Source organism: Talpa europaea (assembly GCF_964194135.1).
Source record: "Talpa europaea genome assembly, chromosome: 10".
Lineage (NCBI taxonomy): Eukaryota > Metazoa > Chordata > Mammalia > Eulipotyphla > Talpidae > Talpa > Talpa europaea.
Window position 1 is genome coordinate 64,287,473 of NC_140077.1, and position 21,089 is coordinate 64,308,561.

The following is a 21,089-nucleotide window of genomic DNA, read 5'->3' on the forward strand; positions in this document are numbered from 1 at the left end:
GTTCTACAAACACTTTCTCCCCATTCACAACTTATCAAAAGGAACTTTGCCCGCCTTTTCTCAGCTCCAATCTCCGCGAGTTTTCTAGTAGCGCCTGCAAAGAACTCTCGAAACCCAGTGGGGGGTGGAGGCAGGCCGTGCAGTTGAGCCCCCTGCTGTGAACCTAGCGAAATACCCAAATCCGCGGTCCAGCCGTCAAGCCCTCGGTGGAGCCGGTCTCAGGCAGCTTCGGTTTGCGTGTTGAAATTGTTCCCTGTGCCTCCCCAAGACGTTCGGCTGCGGTGGGCTTCCTGACTAGGGTGTTCTCTCCTGCTCTCCCACCCCCACGGCTGCCGGGCTTGACCCGTGTGGGATTTCCCTGAAGCCCCCTGCATGGATCTGGGCTGCCGAGAGTCTGGGTCCTGAAGGCCCTGGAGTCGGGGGCGGAGGGTAGGTCTGTGGGAGGTAAAGGAAAATGGTGTCGCCTGTGGTCCTTGCATAATTTGATCCGGGAGATCCACTTTGTGGATAAGTGCCTACCCTGGGCTGATGACTGGTAAGGATACGTGTTGCCTGATCCTCATGTAATTCGTGTGTGTGTATGCCCGCGTGTTTGTCTAAGTCCCTTTTATTTTCTTTCAGTACAATAGAGCAAATGCTTTGGAGAGAGCCAGAGCTAAGTTTGAATCTTCTTGAACATGGGTTTTCTGCTCTGCAAAATTAAGGCTGTAATTGAACTTATTTCATAGGGTTATTGCTAGGAGCAAATGAGCTGCTGTGTAAATCATTGGCCCAACAACTGGCATTAAGTGATCAATGAATATGAGCTTTGCTGCTGTGGTTTTTATTTTTGGTCTTGTCCTGCATTCTGTCTGTAGTCATCTTACTGCTACCGCAACTTTTGCCATGGTTGCCCAAAGATTCTTACATTTCCTATATGCTGTGCACTGTTGGATTCTACTCTTAATTGACACTCCTCGTTTCTTATTGGGATGTGTTGGAAGGGAGGTAGTGGAGCAGTAGTACACTCTTACAGCCCAGAGAGGCCAGGAATGGACCAGAAAGTACAGCCTTGGGTTTGCACAAGGTGGTCTACACTGTTGGTAAACTAATACACATCTCCTTGACACTCATCTCTACAGAAAGGATGCTCACTGGGCCTCCCCTGGTGGCATAGCAGTTGAGCACTGGGCTGCGAGGCTGCCCGCAGCCTCTGCAGCGCTGGTTCAGTTCCCTGGCCGCTGGCGAGGGTCCCACAAAAAAAGGAAAGAAAGAAAGGATACTCACTATCAGCACCTGTGGCTCACTTGAGGGTTTTATTCTGACTGCATGAGTCAGGATAAGGTACAGGGCAAAGTGGGGAGTATTGCATAGTACCACCCAGCGGGCAACCCCCAGCCAACAAGGAAAGATACTCTGGTTGGATAAATTAACCTCCTTCTTTGATCCTTGGTTGAGGTAACGTTGATGTGTGTTCTATACTGGGTTCCAGAGTTCCCCAGTGGGATTAAGCTTCACCCACTCCCTTCACTTCTCCTCTCACAGACCCATTCCTCTGCTCTAGCAATCTACTTGCACTCCAATCCTGTCTCAAGTTAGACAGTAACGAGAAGAGAATGCAGACAATGCTCAAGAGGTTTGGCAGTGGAAGGGCCAGGAGTGGGTCTGTGTTTGAGCAGAATAGGAGCTGAGATGAGGGGAATAGTAATGGGTCCAGGGCTTTCACAAGACTCTCCTTCCCTCAAAGTCTCACAACTGGCTAGAATTTTTCTCCCATCCCTATAAGGTCAATTGATTTCTCAAATGTAAAGTGCTCTGCCAACTCTTTACAATCCCTTCCAATCAGTTTCCACTCCCATCGTCTCCTTGGAAACTTTTATTCTCATTTATTTCTCATTCAAGAAATGTCACCCTCTATCCCCAGCAGATCCTTTAAGCCCTTACCCTTCTTACACAGTCACCTAAACTGAGTTAGCAAGTCCAGTAAGGCTGTAATCTCAGCCATCACCTCTAGAGGTCACCCACACAACAGCAGCGCTAACTTTATCATGGCACTCCTACTGCTATAGCTTTGCCTGCCCAAATACTGTTTATACCAAAGATCCAAAGAAACCTCAGGTATCTTCAGGTAGTTCTTTGTAGTTACCTTCCCTTTCAATATCTTTTGTCGTTTGGGACCTTGGAAGGCTATAAAGGACAACTGAGATGCCACATGCCCTGACAGACTGGCACCTTGTGAGTGAGGGAAGCTTATGAAGCTAGACTCCAGCAGATGGGCAGAGTCCTGGTCTAGTGCTTGATCAAAGACAAGTGTCAAGACTGCTGTAAATGCTAGGGGAGGGGTGTCAGGAGAATAAGGGCCTCATCTCAGAGGGTGAAGGGGCCAGAGAGCTTGTGTCCCATCACAGCTGAGGCCCTAGCTCCAGTCCTTAACAGGAAGGTTCATGAGGCTCAGGGGCTGGGGAACTGGGCTCACTTGCCATCAGACAATCTAAGAGTGCACAAGAGGCTGTGATGGACTGGGACAATGTCAAAGTGCATCAAAGAGCACCAAAAAGGTTTGAATGGGTTCAACTGTCAAGCTGTGCTGTAGACAGGTTTTACACTGAGAAAGAGATGGTGAACTGGGTCAGGGAGGGCAAATACCTTCTGGTTACCCCCAGGCACAACAAACCACAATCACAGACCAATATTCTTTAATCACAAGGGCGCTTGAGAACCCATACAAACCCAGCAGATGCCCTGTGCTGCTGACTTTCATCCACCCATCCACAGCACTCAAAGTTCATCGTGACCTGCTAAGGGATCCCCGCTGGGTTTGAAGAAGATGCCTTCCATTGCCTTCCACGTATTGTGCATGTTGGAACTGGGCATGCCATGTACCTCGTGCTGCCCACGGATGGGGCTCCCATACTGCTCACCGGTGACTGACAGGAACACAGAGGTGCCCACATGCTGGAAGCGCACGGCGGCCTCCCGCTCCCAGTGCTGCCCTGAGCAGCGCACTGTCCACAGGTCCAGGTCATCACCCTCTCCATCTTCTCCAAAGGCGCTCACCTCCTATGGGAGGGAGGGAAATGGGTCAGCACAGAGGGCACATTAAGTCCCTTGTGGTCACTTGCCTGGCAGTGGCACTCACACCCAGCGCACTGAGTCTCAGGTCCTTACTCTTATCTCTCTGACCCTCAGTTTCCACAGCTGCAAAATGCACCCTATCCCCCTACACAGGCTCTCCAAACACATGCACATGAGCTAAAACCTCCTCTTCTCCCCTGTCTGAACTAGCCTCCTCACTCCTGTTCAGCATAAAGTCCAACTCCTCAGGTTGACAATAAGAGCTCTATATCAAACTTACTCTTCTACTCCCCCAAATACTACATCTGGAAAGCCCCTCTTTTCCCTGTGGCTTGGAGGACTCTTATCCTGTCAGACCCAGCCTGAGTTTCTCTTCCCTGATAGGATTTCCCTGGTTTCTGATTCAGAAGACCTTGTGTATTCCCCTCCTGGGTGAAACTCTACCCCTGGAGAGACGCTATCCTGCTCCATTGCTCTTCCTGTCAGTCTCAGCTCAGGACTGAGAGCTCCTGGCGAAAGACTTTATTTCATTTTAATATTTAATTAATTAATTAATTTAAAAAAGATTTATTTTTATTTATTTATACAAGCACTGGGTACAGCCAGAAGCGCAGGAGGGCGAGAGAATTCACCAGAGCCAGAGCGGGGAGCAGAGCAGGCAGAAGGACCGAAGTACACTGCTGAGGGGAGCAGCGGGCGGCAGGAGAGGTCTGCACGCCATGTGGGACCCTCCTCCAGGGGCAGGGGAGCAGCCGGGGATCGAACCGGCGCTGCAGAGGCTGCGGGCAGCTTCGCAACCCAGCGCTCAACCGCTGCGCCACCGGAGAGGCCCTAATTTATTTATTTTTGTGTAGAAGAACTGGGGTGCAGGCCACAGACTTTAAGCTGAGTTACCTCTGCGACCCCAGAGGGAGCGCTTAGTAAACATTTCTGAATTGAAATTCCCATTTCACAGAGGAAGCTGTGACTCAGAGAAAGTGAAACAATGCGTAAGCGTTAGTTAGATGCTGCCCAGTGCTCAGCTGCTCCCCAGGAGCCTCACCTGGTTGTTGGACAGCGGTGACGGAAAGTGGTGCGTGTGTAGGTTCTTGCCCGTCAGCACGTGCGTCAGCCTCACCGCCTGCCCGCAGCGCACTGGGGCCCCGCGCGGACACCCGCCCTCTGAGCCACCGCGGATGCGCCAGTAGCTATTGGCGTCGTCAGACGAGTCCACTCCGGTCACCGACTGCTGGCCGCTGCCTGAGGGCGACACCCCACCCCGCCAGGGGTCGCCATCAACTCCGGGCCTCCCGAACCCTGACCCGGGACCCCATAAACTTTCCCGGACAATCTCACCGCGGGACCCCAAGGTTTCACCCACACCCCTTTCCTGGCCCCAGGCCGAATTCCAAGTCCCTAGACCCACAGTTCCCGGGTGACCCGCCACGTCCCGAATATCCCAACGAACCCCTCAAACCGCCGGTCCTTGTACCCCACGATCCCTCAACAAGTTCAGCCTCCCCCGCCAGACTCCCAAACTCCCTGTCCCACTCCCTCAACCACCTTCTCGCCTCCCCCATTCCCAGCCCTCACCCCCGCCCCCCGCCTTCCAACTCCCGGCCCCGGATTCGCCACCCCGGAAACGCCTCGGTCCTCGGGCCGCGCACCAGATCCGTATTTGATGTCATGCGAGTGCAGGCGCACCCTGTGCTGCGTGTTGAGCAACTTCAGCACTGAGCCACACGTCACGAGCCCCGCGCCGGGCTCCGCGGCGCCACTGGCCGGCGCCGAGAGGGCCAGCAGCAGCCCCAGCAGCGCCGGCCCGACGGCTCCGCCGCCGCTCAGCCACATCCCCACGGCGCCGCTCCGTCCACTCCCGCGCGGCCGGGGTCTCCGCAGCCAGCCAATCCGCCTCTTGACAGACGCGGCCGACGCAGCCAATCGCCGGCCCACACGGCTCTCTGCCTGCAATGCCATTGGGTCGACGTAAAGAGGACCCACCCCCAGTTTTCCAGAGCATCTGCTGCAAGTGGGGGTCGGATGGGCTGGAGACACGAGGAGAGATTTGATTGGTCCACGCCTCCAAGGACTCACCAATGAGCATCAAGGGAAGGCGGGGGCGGCGCCAGGGGTGGGAGAGAGGCGGGCCAGTGGCTGCAGGTGAGTCCGCCTAACCCAGCCGCGCCTGAGCCTGCTCAGGCTCAGGGTCCAAAACACTGAGGACGCGTGTTCACGGAGCCCCTTGATCCTGAGCTCCCCGACATTCAATCATCATCTCCCGGCCGGACCTGGGGGTCTCAGCTGCAGGGTCTTGAGGTTGCTGGATTTTGTGGTTGCAAGGTGGATAGATCTCAGATCCTGAGTCATTGGATCATCAGCCCCTGGGTCCCGGGATTAATTTATCCCCAAATCGCTTGGTCACTGCCCCCTTCCCGACTGTAGGTCACCGCCAGTCCCTGGACCCTGGAGTTTCTGAAGTCCCCATGCCATACTCTTAGGGAGCAGCAGGAACCTGTGATGTTGAGGATAATGGCAGATTCACTGGAAAGCCCTGTTCAGAAAATCAGAGCCCAGAGCCCACGGGGCTGTGGGAACAAGTCTGGGTGACATTTGTCCCAAGTTTATAACGCGAGTGGGTCATTGTCTCACTATCTTCTCAGAAGGCTATCAGCTCGGTCTTCAAGGAAGGGAAACTTACACCACTGTTAATTTATTCATTCATGGAACATTCTTTACTCCAGGCCCTGTGCTAAGGGCTTAGGGGGACTGACTCTGGATTACATTACCCAATTGGACACTAGCAAAGCAGGGAGTAAAGTTCATATTTAATCAAATCATCCAGAATTTTGCATTCAGAAAATAGAGTAATGCCATTTTTTTTTATGATGATTTTTTAAAAGATTTATTTATTTATTTATACAAGCACTGGGTACAGTCAGAAGCACGGGAGGGTGAGAGAATTCACCAGAGCTAGAGTGGGGAACAGAACAGGCAGACCGATGAAATACATTGCTGAGGGGAGTAGCGGGCGCGGCAGGAGAGGTCTGTCGTGCCATGTGGGACCCTCCCCGGTGGCCAGGGATCGAACCGGTGCTGCAGAGGCTGCGGGCAGCTTCGCAGCCCAGTGCTCAACCACTGTGCCACCAGGGGAGGCCCCAAGTAATGCCATTTTAATTATAACAGCATATTATTTGGGGAGTTTCATCCCACATTACATATGGGATAAGGGCCTCCCTGGTGGTGCAAGAGGTTAAGTCTCAATATTATCAAGCTATCATCAACTGCCACAGACAGGACAGCCGATGACGTTCTCTGCCGTTAGCAAAGACACAGAGTCTAAATGAATTTGTAACAGGGGGATACTGGGGAGAGTGCCATGGAGAGCAGCTCTGCCTTTCACTCTCCCAGCCCAAGTTTTCACTGAAGATATGAACAAAGGAGGGGCCTCCCTTGTAGTGCAAGGTGTTAAGCACAGCACTATGAGGTGATCTGCAGCCACTGCAGCACGAATTGGATCCCCCCCGCCCCCCGCCAGGAAGCTGCCCACATGGCTAGCAGACCTCTCCTGACTCACCCACTGCTTCCCTCAGCAGTGTATTTCAGTCAATCTGCCTGTTCTGTTCCCTACTATTTCTCTGGCGAATCCTCTCATCGCCCCCACCCCACACACCTCTGGCCTGTACCCCAGCTCTTGTATGCATAAATAAATTTTTTTAAAAAAAGGTATGAACAAAGGAACAAGAAAATAGCATGCAATTGTGTTTTTGCCTATACAGATTAATAAGTTACTGCTGAAAACAAGTTTTCCTGCTTAGTAGGGAACATGTGCAAAAGGCAGCACTTCCTCAGAGAACAGGAGTCAGTTCTGGGAAGAAGTTCTGTTTGCAGAACTTTTAATGTCCTGGAACTCCATGTGCAGAGTAAATAGGTATTCTCCAAAAACTCCAGCTCCCTTCAGGGCAGCAGGCTCCCAACATATTTCCCTTTTTGTTTTTTAAGATTTATTTATTTATACAAGAACCAGGGTACAGACCAGATGCACGGGAGGGTGAGAGAATCCACCAGAGACAGAGCAGGGAACAGAACAGGCAGACTGACGAAATACACTGCTGAGGGGAACAGCGGGTGAGACAGGAGAGGTCTGCTGCGCCATGTGGGACCCTCACCGGCCAGCCAGAATCGAACTGGCACCGCAGAGGCTGCGGACAGCTTCACAGCACGGTGCTCAACCACCTGTGCCACCAGGGGAGGCCCATATCTCCCTTTTTGTTTTTAAAGCAAAGTATAACTAGTTTTGGCAAAGTCTACATAAATCTTTTGGTATGGTGTTTTAAGTGATGCAGCAACTCCTGTATGAATGTGATAGAAGGGGTCTCTTGCCACGGATTTTGGAGTTTAACTGGAGCCCAAGTGGCTTTTAGTATTAAGCATGTGATATTTGGACCAGATTTTTAATATGTTGGGTTAATACATTGTTGTAGATAACAGTCACTGTAAGTAACATGATACATGAAATAGGCTGCATTATAACTAACATGAACATTTTATGGCAACAAAACATATGGATTAAGCACACAGACAGAATCAAAAATTTTCTTTTGGAAGGTAATTTTCATATGAGTTCAGGTTCCTTCTTCAGTATGATGTAAGCCATCCCACACATGCAGGGGTCATTGCACCAGACCCAGCTATTAGATGGAGTTTTGTATAGCCCCGCGTCTCAGCCTTTACAGTTCTCCAAGTTCTCCTGGTTTTATATTTTCTCAGTCCCCCCAGAGAGAGGGTGACACTGAGCAGCCACAAGAGTTGGGGATGTTGAGTCTATCTGGCTACTTCCTGCTGGAAAGGGGCGGAATAGGGCAAGGCAGAGGCATCCAGGGGGCAGATACATAGTGGACTGGAGATAACTGCAAGCTGAAGGTTTGTAGCTTTTAACCCGTGGTAGACAAAACTAACCAAGAGGTTTAGAATGCAGAAGCCAAAGAGAAGGACAAGCAAGAGTCTGGCAAGATACCAAGCAATTTGTGAGTGAATTTTTTTTTATTTGTTTGTTTGTTTGTTTTGTTTGTACATGCACTGGGTACAGTCAGAAGCGCGGGAGGGTGAGAGAATTCACCAGAGCCAGAGCGGGGAGCAGAGCAGGCAGAAGGTCCGAAGTACACTGCTGAGGGGAGCAGCGGGCGCAGGAGAGGTCTGCACGCCATGTGGGACCCCCCTCCAGTGGCCGGGGAGCAGCTGGGGATCGAACCGGCGCCGCAGAGGCCGCGGGCAGTTTCGCAACCCAGCGCTCAACTGCTGCGCCACCGGGGAGGCCCTGTGAGTGAATTTTGAAGGGTCCTCAAAGGCAAAAAGAAACCATGAGTCTGGATGTAAGGGAATACAAAAAGACGCATCTTTTAGGTCCAAGACTGAAAAGAACTTCATATCTCCTGGCACCTGGGACAGCAACGTATAGGGATTTGGCACTACAGAGTACAGGGGAATGAGAGTCTGGTTAATTTGTCTTCAGTCTTGAACTGGACACCAAGAGCCATTGGACTTGTAAAATCTTTTTTTTTTTTTTTAAGATTGATTGATTGATTGATTTATACAAGCACTGGGTACAGTCAGAAGCGCGGGACGGTGAGAGAATTCACCAGAGCCAGAGCGGGGAGCAGAGCAAGCAGAAGGACCAAAGTACACTGCTGAGGGGAGCAGCGGGTGGCAGGAGAGGTCTGCGCACCATGTGGGACCCTCCTCTGGTGGCCGGGGAGCAGCTGGGGATGGAACCGGTGCTGCAGAGGCTCTGGGCAGCTTCGCAACTGAGCGCTCAACCGCTGCGCCACCGGGGAGGCCCGAGCCATTTGACTTTTTTACCCCCAAGATAGGAGAGTTGTACGGGCTAGAGCAGGGAATTAGCAGACCTTTTGTTTTAAAGTGTTGATTATATCACAAAGACCTGTTTTTGTCTCTGATCTCAGTGAACACTGTTTTTAACAGGGATATAGTACTCCCAGTTTTAACTTGATTTTAATGGGAGGGCTGGAAATTGCTCTTCCCTCCTGTGACCCGTCAGACCAAACCAATGGGTCAATTTTTACAATTACAGGCAAAATAAGGGGGCATAAGGGAGCAGCCTGCTGTTTTGACTGGCAAACATAAAATGAAGCACCCACCTTGGCCTAGATAGCTCGGCCCAGAAGCATGGTTGGGCATTCAGGGATCACTAGGAAGGCATGTGAAAAACAAAAGGAGTCCCAGAGGCACCCCAAAGCAGTGGGGGGGGGGTAAAATATCTAGGAATAGATTTTTTTGGCTACCCCCTTAACTGCCACCCAATTAGATGTTAATGGTAAGGAACAAGATTGGAGGACAGGGCCTCCCTGGTGGGGCAAGGGGTTAAGCACGGCACTGTGAAGCTATCTGTAGCCACTGCAGAATGAGTTTGATCCCCGCCAGACAGGTGACGCCCATGGCACAGCAGCTCTCTCTTGACTTGCCCGCTGCTCCCTTCAGCAGAGTATTTCAGTCAGTCTGCCTATTCTGTTCTCCACTCTGTCTCTGGTGAATCCTCTCACCCCCCACACCTCTGGCCTGTATCCCAGTTCTTATATGCATAATAAATAAATCTTTTTTAAAAAAAAAGATTGGAGGACAGAGTACGTGGCCCCAGTATCCAGTAGAAAGTCTACTGAATGGCCCTCTACCTCAAGGCGGACCCCAGGCACTGATGATGAAATCTAGAGGGCAGGGGCAATCAGAGCCTCTGGGTACCACCTATCAGAGTTCAGAGAGGAACAGCCCTGGTTTCTGCAACTGAGGACAGTTCCTTCTCCAGTGATTCCCCTCTCCAGTGATTCCCCTGACATTCGGGGCATGGTTTTAAGCTGATCTCTTTGGAAATGCCACAATGAAAACACCTTGCTCCTCTCATGAAGCCATCCCTGACCTTTTCTTTTTTTTTTTTTTTTAAGTTTTATTTATTTTTATACAAGAGCTGGGGTAAAGGCCAGAGACGTGGGAGGATGAAAGGATTCACCAGACAGAGCGGGGAACAGAACAGGCAGACTGATGAAATACACTGCTGAGGGGAGCAGCGGGTGAGGCAGGAGAGGTCTGCCGCACCATGTGGGAATTTCCCTGGCCGGGCAGGCTCGAACCCGTGCTGCAGAGGCTGCAGACAGCTTCTTAGCGGTGCACTTAACCCGTTGTGCCACCAGGGAGGCCCATCCCTGAAGTTTTCAGAGCAGCCACCAGACTCTCCACTTTGATAGGGACCTTTTGGGTCTTTTCCTTTGTCTCCTCCTGATCCCTGTTGTAAAAGGCTTGGGTGGCAACAGTCAGGAGATTTTCCAATGATTGCTGAGGGCCTACCACCAATTTTTGTATTTTTTTTTAATATAAGGGGCTGCCTGTAGCATAAATGTATATTTTAGAAAAGTCTGGCTTTACAGGACTCCGAGTCTACGTTTGTATATTTTCACAGTGCCTCCCAGTTGATCCAAAAACATCATGGGCCTCTCATTCTTTTTCTTTTTTTTTTGAATTTGCAAGAACATGTGAGTTTTATTATTAAAGTTTTAGCCTGGGTCTACGCAGAGAACTGCCTGGGCTCCTGTAATATTTGCAAGAAAGTTCAATCTAGTTTTCTAGATTGAGGCAAGCTCTGTCAGGCTCTACGTGCTGCTAAAGTGACATTTTGATATGTCTGGTGGTCAACTCACCCTTTCCTTTTTTTTTTTTTTTTTCATACCCAAAAAGTCATCAACACAGAAGCCATTTTTGGGTTATTTGCAAAAATTGTCTTTTGTTTTTTCATAGCTTTGGCTAAGGAAGTTAAACCAGAACTGATTCCTAATGAAAAGGAATATTGTGGGACCATTTATTTTTAGGGCTTTACTTTCAGAGTAATTTTCCCTTTCATTTAGTGGTACTGAAAGTATGGCAGGCTGAGAAATATCAGGTACCTCAAATTTATATTTAGTTTCCTTTTTTAAAGTCTCTAGAATGGTTCCAGAGCTGATTGTACCAAAGCCCATGTTGAAAAACTATAGTAGGGATTTTCATATCTTGTTTAATGATGACTTTTTAAAGTTTTACCTATTTGTTCCCAAGTTTCTACATCCAAAACACCTTTATCCAGGAACCAAGGAGAGGTCTGAATGACAAAATCTAACAGATCATTTAAGCTGTCGGTGGAGACAGTGGCTCCACTCTGTTCTAATAGGCATCTTAAAAGGATTATATAATTATGATGAGATGCATTCAGCCCCATTTGTTACCCAACCTTAAATAATCACCTCTTAGTCAGTCGTGACCAATGACTGTAGAGGTTACCACACACACCTTCCTTGAGGTTCCAGGGTTTGTGACCCTGTTGGGCACCACTGCTGCAGACAGGACAGCCCATGAAGTTCTCTGCCGTTAGCGAAGCCTCAGAGACTAAATGAATTTGCAATAGTGGGAGGCTGGAGAGAGTGCCATTGAGAGCAGCTCTGCTTTTCACTCTCCCATCCCAAGCTTTTATTAAAAACATGAACAAAGGGGCCTCCCCGGTGGCGCAGCGGTTGAGCGCTGGGTTGCGAAGCTGCCCGCCACCTCTGCGGCGCCGGTTCGTTCCCCCGGCTGCTCCCCGGCCACCAGAGGAGGGTCCCACATGGCGCGCAGACCTCTCCTGCCGCCCGCTGCTCCCCTCAGCAGTGTACTTCGGTCCTTCTGCCTGCTTTGCTCCCTGCTCTGGCTCTGGTGAATTCTCTCACCCTCCCGCGCTTCTGACTGTACCCAGTGCATGTATAAACAAAACAAACAAACAAACAAACAAATAAATAAAACATGCCTCTATAAAAAAAAAAAAACCATGAACAAAGGAACAAGACAATAGCACACAATTGTGTTTTTGCTTATAAGATTAATAAGTTACTGCTGAAAACAAGTTTTCTTGGTAGGGAACATGCGCAGAAGGCAGCACTTCCTCAGAGAACAGGAGTCAATTCTGGGAAGAAGTTCTGTTTGCAGAACTTCTAAGATTCTGGAACTCTGTATGCAGAGTAAACAGTTATTCTCCAAACACTCCAGCTCCCTTTAGGGCAGCAGGCTCCCAACAAGCAACCACTGCAGCATGAGTTCGGTCCCTGGCCAGGGAGCTGACCCATATGGTGCATAGGACCTTTCCTGTCTCGCCTGTTGCTCCCCTCAGCAGTGTATTTCAGTACATCTATCTATTGTGCTTCCCACACAGACTCCAGTGAATCCTCTCACCCCCCACACCTCTGCCCTATACCCCAGTTCTTGTATGTCTAAATAAATAAAAATAAATCTTTTTAAAAAATACATATAGGATAAGACACTTGATTTCGTCAGTGCTTAGAGTGTCTAACCTGCTGAGGTCTGGCAAGACTGCACTTGAAGGCCTTCAAATGCAGAGAGGTGCTGCACCTTCCCCTGCAGTGACCTTTAGGGCTAATGGCTTTCGCCACAGTCCCTAGGTCCGGCTGGGTAAGGAACCAGAGCAGCAGGGGGAGAACAGCAAAACCCCCTGAAGACATAGATAAGACGGAAGCCTGTTGAAAGATAACGACCCCAAGGAGCCACTACAGGAATGCTGACCACACGGAACCTTATCTCGCCTTCTCAAGGCCCACAAACTTTATTCTTTAACCTTTTTTTTTTTAATAGAGGCATGCTTGATTTATTTATTTGTTTGTTTGTTTGTTTTGTTTATACATGCACTGGGTACAGTCAGAAGCGCGGGAGGGTGAGAGAATTCACCAGAGCCAGAGCGGGGAGCAGAGCAGGCAGAAGGACCGAAGTACACTGCTGAGGGGAGCAGCGGGCGGCAGGAGAGGTCTGCACACCATGTGGGACCCTCCTCTGGTGGCCGGGGAGCAGCCGGGGATCGAACCGGCGCCGCAGAGGTCGCGGGCAGCTTCGCAACCCAGCGCTCAACCGCTGCGCCACCAGGGAGGCCCCCACAAACTTTATTCTAATACAACTGTCTCTCTAAAATCTTTTCTCTTTCTAAAATCTTTTCTCTTTCTCTGTCTAAAAAGGTCATTGGTTGCTGATTAAAAAAGAACATATGAAATCTAATAACTAGGCTAATTCAAATGAAACGTTACTAAACACTGTGTATTAATAGAACTGTTAGCTTAATAATTTCTCTGTTATATGCTTAGCCTTGTTAGCATTAATCTTAATGATAAAAATATTACATTGTGAAAAGTAAAACTCACCCGTGATAATTAATAGTAATTTAGTGGTAGTTAGTAGTTTAAACAAAAAAGTAATCACATAAAACAAAAAGAAAAATTAATAGCCTAACTACTTAGGAATGCGCCTGGGTCCAGATGTAAATCACTGCCCTGTCAATGATAAGCTAAACCTATAAGCAAGCTGATTTCTTCACTGATGTTCGCTATTCCTATGCCTTTAGAAAAACATATATATACTGGTCACCAACTCAAAGAAAATTACACTCAGATTTTCACTCTCTTGAAGTGTGTCTGTCATTTCTTTCGCCGACTCCCTGACCACCCTGCACGCTTCTCTCAACCCTGAGACGGCCTCATCGTCTACTGCTGTGCTGGTCCGCGGCAGAGAGGCTAGAGTACAATCTTCAAAGCAATGTTATATTTTCTTGGATATATCAACAGGCATCTCACATTTCGTGTGTCCAAAGCAGAATTCCTGGTCTCATCCCTCAAATTTCTCCACCAGGCTTCCATCTATCACTAAGGATACCCCCATTCAGCTTCAAACTTGGGATTCATTTTTAATTCCTCTCTTTGCCACATTCGTCAAATCTAATCCAACTTATTTTGATGGCTCTAACTCCAAAACAGATCATGAATTGTCTATCCTGTGTTCCTATCACTACCCTAATCCAAGCCACCTCATGTCCCCTTTAGATATCTATTACCCTCTCCAAACAGATTTTCCTGCTTATGATACTCAAGCCTTCCCCACCCCCTGCAGCCCACACCAAGATATTCTACACTCAGAGCCTAAAAAATTAAAATTTAAACATTGTCAGTCACCTACTGAAAGCCTTTCCATCGCAGCAGGATCAAAGGATGATGAGCAGAGCTTCCCTGATGGCCTAGGGGTTAAGTCTCAGTGTTACTACTTGGCCAGGGAGCTAACCCAGGTATGGCACAGCAAACCTCTCCAGTCTAGCCCCCTGCTCCCCTTAATAGTGTATTTCAGTAAATCTACCTGTTCTGGTCCCCATTCTTTCTTTGGTGAATCCTCTCACCCCCTGTACTCTGGCTTACACCCCAGTTCTTCTATGCAAAAAAAAAAAAACTTGTGAGAAGTGAAAAAAAAGGATGACAAGCACACAATAAGCAGTCTCTTTGAGAGGCAAATTCAGGAGAATTTAAGTGGAAACCCCAGAACTAGAGTAGGTGAAGCCAACATAGCTCTCCCTTGACTCTTGGGACCTGGTGGCTTCTTGCTCATTGTATCCTTTTCTGGCTTCCCCTCTGCACCCACTTGTACCTCTCCCATATCACCCTAAGACTAGATGCTCAGGTCCAATTATGACTTGTCCGGGGGCCCCTGCTTTCCAGCCAGCTTGGAGCAACCTGTATGGCCTGGCATGGAACCTCCTGATTCAGGAGTTGGGAACTACAAATTGGGAAGATAGGGAGCCAAGGGAATACCAGGACAGGATCAAGATTCTTCAGTGGGGGGCCTCCCTGGTGGTGCAGGGGTTGAAGACAGCGCTATCAAGCTATTGGCAACCCAATGCAGCACAATTTCGATTCCCAGGCCGGTCAGGGAGCAACCTACATGGTGCGGCAGACCTCTCCTGACTCGCCCGCTGCTCCCCTCAGCAGTGTATTTCAGTCAGACTGCCTGTTCTGTTCTCCACTCTGTCTCTGGTGGATCCTTTTACCCTCCACACTTCTGACCTGTACCCCAGTTCTTGTATGCACAAATAAATCTTTAAAAAAAAATTCTTCAGTGGGAAGATGAGGGTGTGACATGTCAAAGGGAGCAAGGAGCAGCCCCTAACAGAGGAGCAGTCCTCTGGAAGAAGGAGTGATGATGCAGGGGGCTTTTGAGGGAGGGGCATCATGAGGCCTAAGAAGTTTGAAAAGCCCAGAAGGTGCAGATTTTTTTTAAATATTTATTTATTTATGCATACAAGAGCTGGGGTACAGGCCAGAGATGAGGGGGTGAGAGGATCCACCAGAGACAGAGTGGGGGAACAGAACAGGCAGATTGATCGAAGTTCCCTGCTGAGGGGAGCAGCGAATCAGGAGAGGTCTCCTGTGCCATGAGGGTTGCTCCCTGGTCAGCTGGGGATCGAACTGATGCTGCAGAGGCTGCGGATTGCTTTAACCCTTTGCGCCACCAGGGAGACCCAGAAGGTGCAGATTGAAGTGGAAAAGAGGACTTGTGTTTTAGCAGATCCTTAAGGCCACAGGGGTCAGAGTACTGCCAGCTGTCATGAAGATGACTTCAGGGGCCTCCCTGGTGGCCTAGGGGTTAAGTCTCAGTGCTATTACCACCACGGCCTAAGTTCAATCTTTTGCTGGGGAGCTGACCCACATATGGCACAGCAGACCTCTCCTGTCTCACCCACTGCTCCTCTTAGTAGTGTATTTCAGAGGTTTATTTCAACTAATCAGCCTGCTCTGCTCCTGTCCTCACTGTCTCTGGTGAATCCTCCACACACCCCCCCCGCCCCGTTTCCTTCCCCTGCACCTCCGATCTACCCTAGCTCTTCCATGCAAAAAAAAAAAAAAAAAAAAAAAAAAGGTGGGCCCTCCCTGGTAGCACAGGGATTAAAGTCTCGGTTCTCTCCTATCTCACCGCTGCTTCCCTCGGCAGTGTATTTCAGTCAGTCCACCTGTTCTTCTCCCCACTCTGTCTCTGGTGAATCCTCTCACCCCCCTGCACCTCTGGCCTAGACCCCAGTTCTTGTATGCATAAGTAAATAAAATAAATCTTTAAAAAAAATGAAGGTGGCTGCAGCCAGCGCTGGCCATTTGGAGGTGCCACCCAAGGGCAGCTGTGCAGGTAGGGAGATTGAAACCTCTTAAACCACTGCCCCATCATTATAAGAATCATCATTTTTTATTTATTCTGAGAGTCTCAGCAAAGTTGAGCTCTTCATGGGCACATGCCCTCTGCTTAGGGTAAAATGTATGGGCAGCAGGGTGGGCAACATTCAGACAGAGCAGGAGTAGTGGGGAACCAAGCACTTAGGGTGTCCAGGAGACCTCACGGGGGATCACCATGACTCATGTCTGAGGAAAGGCTGACTGGGGTTTCCCCATGAGGCTCCAGGAGGCTGTGGGGCTCTCCCTTCTCCCCAAAGAAGCTGTCATCCACCTCACTGCCCTGGGTGTCCTCCTTATTTATTGCTTGCTTGAACTGAGTGGAGCCCATGCTGGTGCTGGGGGATGTAGAGAGCTTGAGCTCTGATGGGCTCATGAGCTCCTGCTCCTCTGTTGTGGTATTTTCCTGAGAGGTAAGCGGGTCATGCAGCAAGTCGCTGTGGAGAGAGGATGTGGTGCCATCCTGCTCTCTGTTGGTGACCAGCTGTGGCACTGTGGAGGGGAACTCCTTGCTGGGCTGAGAGGTCTGTTGGAACCCCTGTTGGGAGGCCTTCAGGGACACCTTGGGGGAGGCCTTCTGGGAGGCCTGCGAGGACATCTGCAGGGAGGCCTGCTGGGATGCCTGCTGGGAGCCCTGGGATGCCTGTTGGGCCCACTCAGCCTCCTCCAGCTTCTGCAGCAGGCAGCTCCAGTCAATCTTGGAGGACAGGTGGATGCAGGATCCCTTCACCTTCTTGAAACCCAGGAAGAGGTCCATGAGCACTTCGGTGATGGGGAATGAGATAAAGCCCAGCTGTTTGGTAAGCCTCTTTTCATACTTGTACTTATAGATGAGCAAGGAGAGGGCCTGCTCTGTCAAGTAGTTGATGAGCTCCTCTTGCCAGGGGTTAGAGATGCTGGACTCAGAAGACTTGGACGAGATGGTGGGCAGTGGCTTCTTCTTCGCAAGCTTGTGATTTGGGTTCTGTGCAGCAGCCAGAGAGGAAAAGAGAGATATGTCACATCACCCGGCAACCCTGGGAAGTCTCTCTTCCTAGAGTACCCTCCACGTTACCTCCATGGACATCACACTTGTCACATCTCTATGCTGTCCAGTTCAGCAGATGAAAACAGGTCCTGAACGTTGACCAACACTCATGCTTCCCATACACGGGTCACAGTACTAGCCAAACCTGAGACTAGACAGCCTGGGCTCCTGAAGTTTATCACCCTGATCAGCATTCATAGGATGGAAGAGTGCCTGGCCTTGGTGGGTGAGAGGTAGGTAGGAGCTGTTCTGGGATTTACCAGGTGAGGCTACCGACATATTCTACTACACTTGCTGGCAGTTTCCTCTCAGCAAGGCAGTCACATTGGAGAGTCCTTGTCTTAGGTTGTGGGGTCAGAAGGAACTAGGCCTAGGATGCAGGACCCCACTTTGGGCTAAACCCGCTGTCCACAAGGGACAGGACATTTCCCACATGGGAGGACCTCTGAGATTCATTTGCAAATGTTAAAGAAATACCCAGAGTAAAAAAGAGTCTTTATTTGTCTTTGATAACAACAGGATTCCTGGTTCCCCATCAGCCCCTCCCCTGCTCAGGTGGTTTCCACAGGGCAGGTCAAGATGCCTTGGGCACCTGCCAGTGACAGTAGCTACTAGGAGTGGTGTGGTGGCTATAGAAACTATTCCTTTGCACACCCATCCCTAAGCCCTCTGGTCCCACCCTTGAGGAGGCCATTTCCATATACAGTGAAGTAGGAGGAGGAGAGTAGTTGTCTACCAAGGTGAATGGGGTGGTGGTGGTGCACATGGGGGGGTGGTGGTGGGGGTGGGGGTGGGAGTGGTGGTGGTGGTGGTGGTGGTGGTGGCGGCAAGACAGAATGCAGGGGGAGGCTGGTGGTGCTGTGACTGGGGTTGTGGGGTGGGCCTGGTCAGAGGGCAATTCTACCACAATTCTGGGGGAAGGCAGTGTGAGGTGCAGACTTCGCCAGGGCTGTGGCCTCTGGGGGAAGGTTAGAGAGGGCCTGGAAGTGGGCATGGGTGATCTTTCTACTTCACCATCCTGATCAGGCACCTCCTGCCTGGGGGAGGGGGAGGGGTCACGGACCTTGGACTCTTCTGTGGGTGTCACCTGTAGTGTGAATCTGGTGGACCCCTGGGCACTAGACACAGGGGAACTGCCTTCCTTAGGTTTGGCCCGTCCTCTGTCCTTGTTGCTCTTTCTCCAAACCATCTTGGAGTTGGAAGCTGTGGAGGGGATCGATTCATTGGGCTCTTTCTCATCAGTAAGGGTGATTGGCTTGGAACCTGGCATGGGGTTGGAATTAGGCCCTCTGGTGGCCTCCCATTCTGTTGATGGGAAGAGAGGACAGCCATCGTGGCGGCGGGCACCACTGAGCTTGTCCACAGCCTGGTTGATGATGTGCTGCAGGGCAGGGAAGAGGTGGTGCTCTGCCAGGAAGTCGAAGGTACGGTGGGGCTCTTGGAGAGAACAGTAGCCAGGTAGGTTGAAGGGCAGTGGCTGGCTCAGCAAGGACTGGATCTCTTTGTTGAACTCTTGTTTGAGGAAAATCAGATCCTCCTCTCCAATCCCTGCCTCTGATGTTTCAGGTGTGCTCATGCTGGAGCCCATCAGGCCTGAGAACCAGGACAGGGGCTGCTCCGAGGTCCACTGGCTGCTAGCCTGGCTGCCCAGTGACTCCCAGAATAGGGAGTCACTCTGGGAGCTGGGTAGACCCAGGCCTTTCTGCAGAAAAAGGGGGAATCTCAGAGGTGTCCAGGAGCAGCCAAATCAGGCGTGGCCCTGGCCCCAGGCTCTGGACTGGGATCCATTCCACACCCCTCCTATACCATGAACCCAAATCTCACCCCTTTATTCTCCAGTCGCAGCAGTCGTTTGAGGTTCTTCTCCATCAGTAGTCTGTTCCTTATGGGTGGCAGTGGGCCTAAACCATGGGCACCCAAGTAGCTGTCCTGGCTATGGGAATCCAGCCAGCCAGTCATGAAACTGCTGGGAGAGTCAGACATGGAACTGGAACAGGATGGGTAGTTGTTGGGGTGTCCAGTGCAGAGGCTGGGCTGTGCACGGTGCCGGAGCACAGTACGAAGGTTGGGCCGAGTACGCCTGTGCTGCCGACCCCTTGGCACCTCCAACGGGTCTTGCACCTCCACCAGCGGCACCCCAGCCTCTGTCTTCATGGTGGCCACTCGCTCAGTTGCCTCCTCCACCACCGTCTGTAGACTATCCAACACCTGGCCCTCAACAAGGAAATCCAGGAAACTGCCAAATGGCTGAGGGCTCTTTGGCTTTCTGCAATGACTGTGGAGTCCTGAGCTGCCCGTGGGGCCATAAGTTGATGGTGGATGTGGCATGGGGCCAAGCTTGGAGGCATGCCCCATTTCTGGGAACAGTGGCTTCTTAGGTGGCTGCACCTGAGCAAACAGGCATATCACAGTGGGCAGAGGAGATCACAGGGGGAGGGGCCCCTGGGGTCCTCCTAGGGCATCATGAGCTAGGTAGGGAGTGGGCAGCAGAGGAACTATATTTTGCAGTTAGGCAGCCGTAGGTTTGGACTCTGGCTCTGCCACCTTCAGGGAATATGGCTATGAGCATATACCCATGAGCATATCTCCTTTTCTTTTTGAGACCCAATATGCTCTTCTGCAAAGTAAGGATCTATCTATTTAGGGTTGCCATTTTAGGTACAAAAGATCTGACCAAGTGTGAAAGCCCATTCTGCTTTCACAGTGGAGCATGAAAAGGCAACTACAAAACCCTTCTGAGTCCCACTAGGGCTCATCATATGTCCAGAGAGCAGGCCAGACCTGTCTCCATTGCTGGTCTAAACGGACCGCCTTTGGCCCTGACCCCTGTGCTCCTGCTCACTGCCTTCAGTGGATTCATTCTTACAATCTAGGATCCTGTTCCACTAAGTTCCTCTCCAGGCCACTGGAGGTCAGGGGGCAGAGAGAATGAAATTGTAGGTGACTAGCACCCAGCAGGGGTCAGAAAACCATCAAGGTGATAAAGCCATCACTAAGAGGCCCAAAGGGGTGATCAAAGGAAATAACAAAGGGGACTGTGTGATCTTGGCCCCAGAGTTGGTGGGGAACATGCTGGGTGATCTAAGGGTCTGAACCCTGCTGGGCAGACTTACCCGAGCCATATAAATGGTGTGGCCGGCCTCATCATCTGCCAAGTATCCGGAGTGGTGACGGCAGCTGGTCATGGTGTCGACGGCCAGGCCCGATCCCTGCCACCTCTCTCTTCAGTTCTGCAACACAGCCACGGAAATTCCTCTCTGTGCTAGGCAGGGAGACGGCGCGAGGTTCCCCCGTGTCCCTGAGCAAGCTTTCCTCCGTTCGTCCACCACGGGTCAGTGGTGACCGGGTTCCTAACTCCTTTGCTTCCCGCACTCCTCCAGCTTCGTGCATCTGCCCTTCCTGCGCTCAGTCTCCCTCCACCTTAGCCCTCTGCATCTGGGCCCCGCCCCTGTCTAGAATGATCAGGGATGGGGTCGTTGCATCCTGCTTCCCACACCTCTAGGGCTGAGTGTGCGCGATCCTCCCAGACCTCCTCCCAGACTCTAGGCAGCTCTTGTATCTACCCCTGGCCAGGATCGTCCGGCTGCCGGAGTCCACGCCTCGCTCCGCGCCAGCCAGTGCGGTCTGCGCCCACCCGAGCGCGGCGACACTGTGCTGGGGTCGCCCTTCAGGCAACCGGCCTTCTCATTTGCATGCAACACCCTGATTGGCTCTCCACGGAGGCGCACAATAGTGGGGCGGGGACACATTGGCTCCGCCCCGCATCCCCAGGCTGCCACGCCCACCTTCTCTCAGGCAGTGGGCAGAGGAAGATGCTGAGGATCCACCCCGCCAGGCTGGAAACCCCTACGTTGGGACTCGGATTCTCCTTCCGCACCTGCCCTGAGGAGAGCTGAAGGGACAAAGTCTCTTCTTATCTTCTGTTTTTATGCTATTCTGGGCCTCCTGCTCTCTGCTCTTTACCAGGGTTCTCCGCTCGC

At 51.0% G+C, this 21,089-nt stretch overlaps 2 protein-coding genes across 2 annotated transcripts; both read right to left on the bottom strand.

The window, feature by feature from the left end:
• Nucleotides 1-2,714: 2,714 nt before the first annotated feature.
• Nucleotides 2,715-4,884, bottom strand: SDF2L1 (stromal cell derived factor 2 like 1; the record flags this gene model as incomplete). Its single annotated transcript, XM_084244763.1, has 3 exons — nucleotides 2,715-3,039; nucleotides 4,097-4,293; nucleotides 4,701-4,884. 3 exons carry the CDS (start codon nucleotides 4,882-4,884, stop codon nucleotides 2,758-2,760), a joined length of 663 nt encoding a protein of 220 aa, XP_084100889.1. The 3' UTR covers nucleotides 2,715-2,757.
• Nucleotides 4,885-16,245: 11,361 nt separating this feature from the next.
• Nucleotides 16,246-20,294, bottom strand: CCDC116 (coiled-coil domain containing 116; the record flags this gene model as incomplete). The annotated part of the gene is made up of 4 exons (XM_084245473.1): nucleotides 16,246-17,058; nucleotides 18,173-18,811; nucleotides 18,934-19,497; nucleotides 20,223-20,294. 4 exons carry the CDS (start codon nucleotides 20,292-20,294, stop codon nucleotides 16,246-16,248), a joined length of 2,088 nt encoding a protein of 695 aa, XP_084101599.1.
• Between the last annotated feature and the right edge of the window lie 795 nt (nucleotides 20,295-21,089).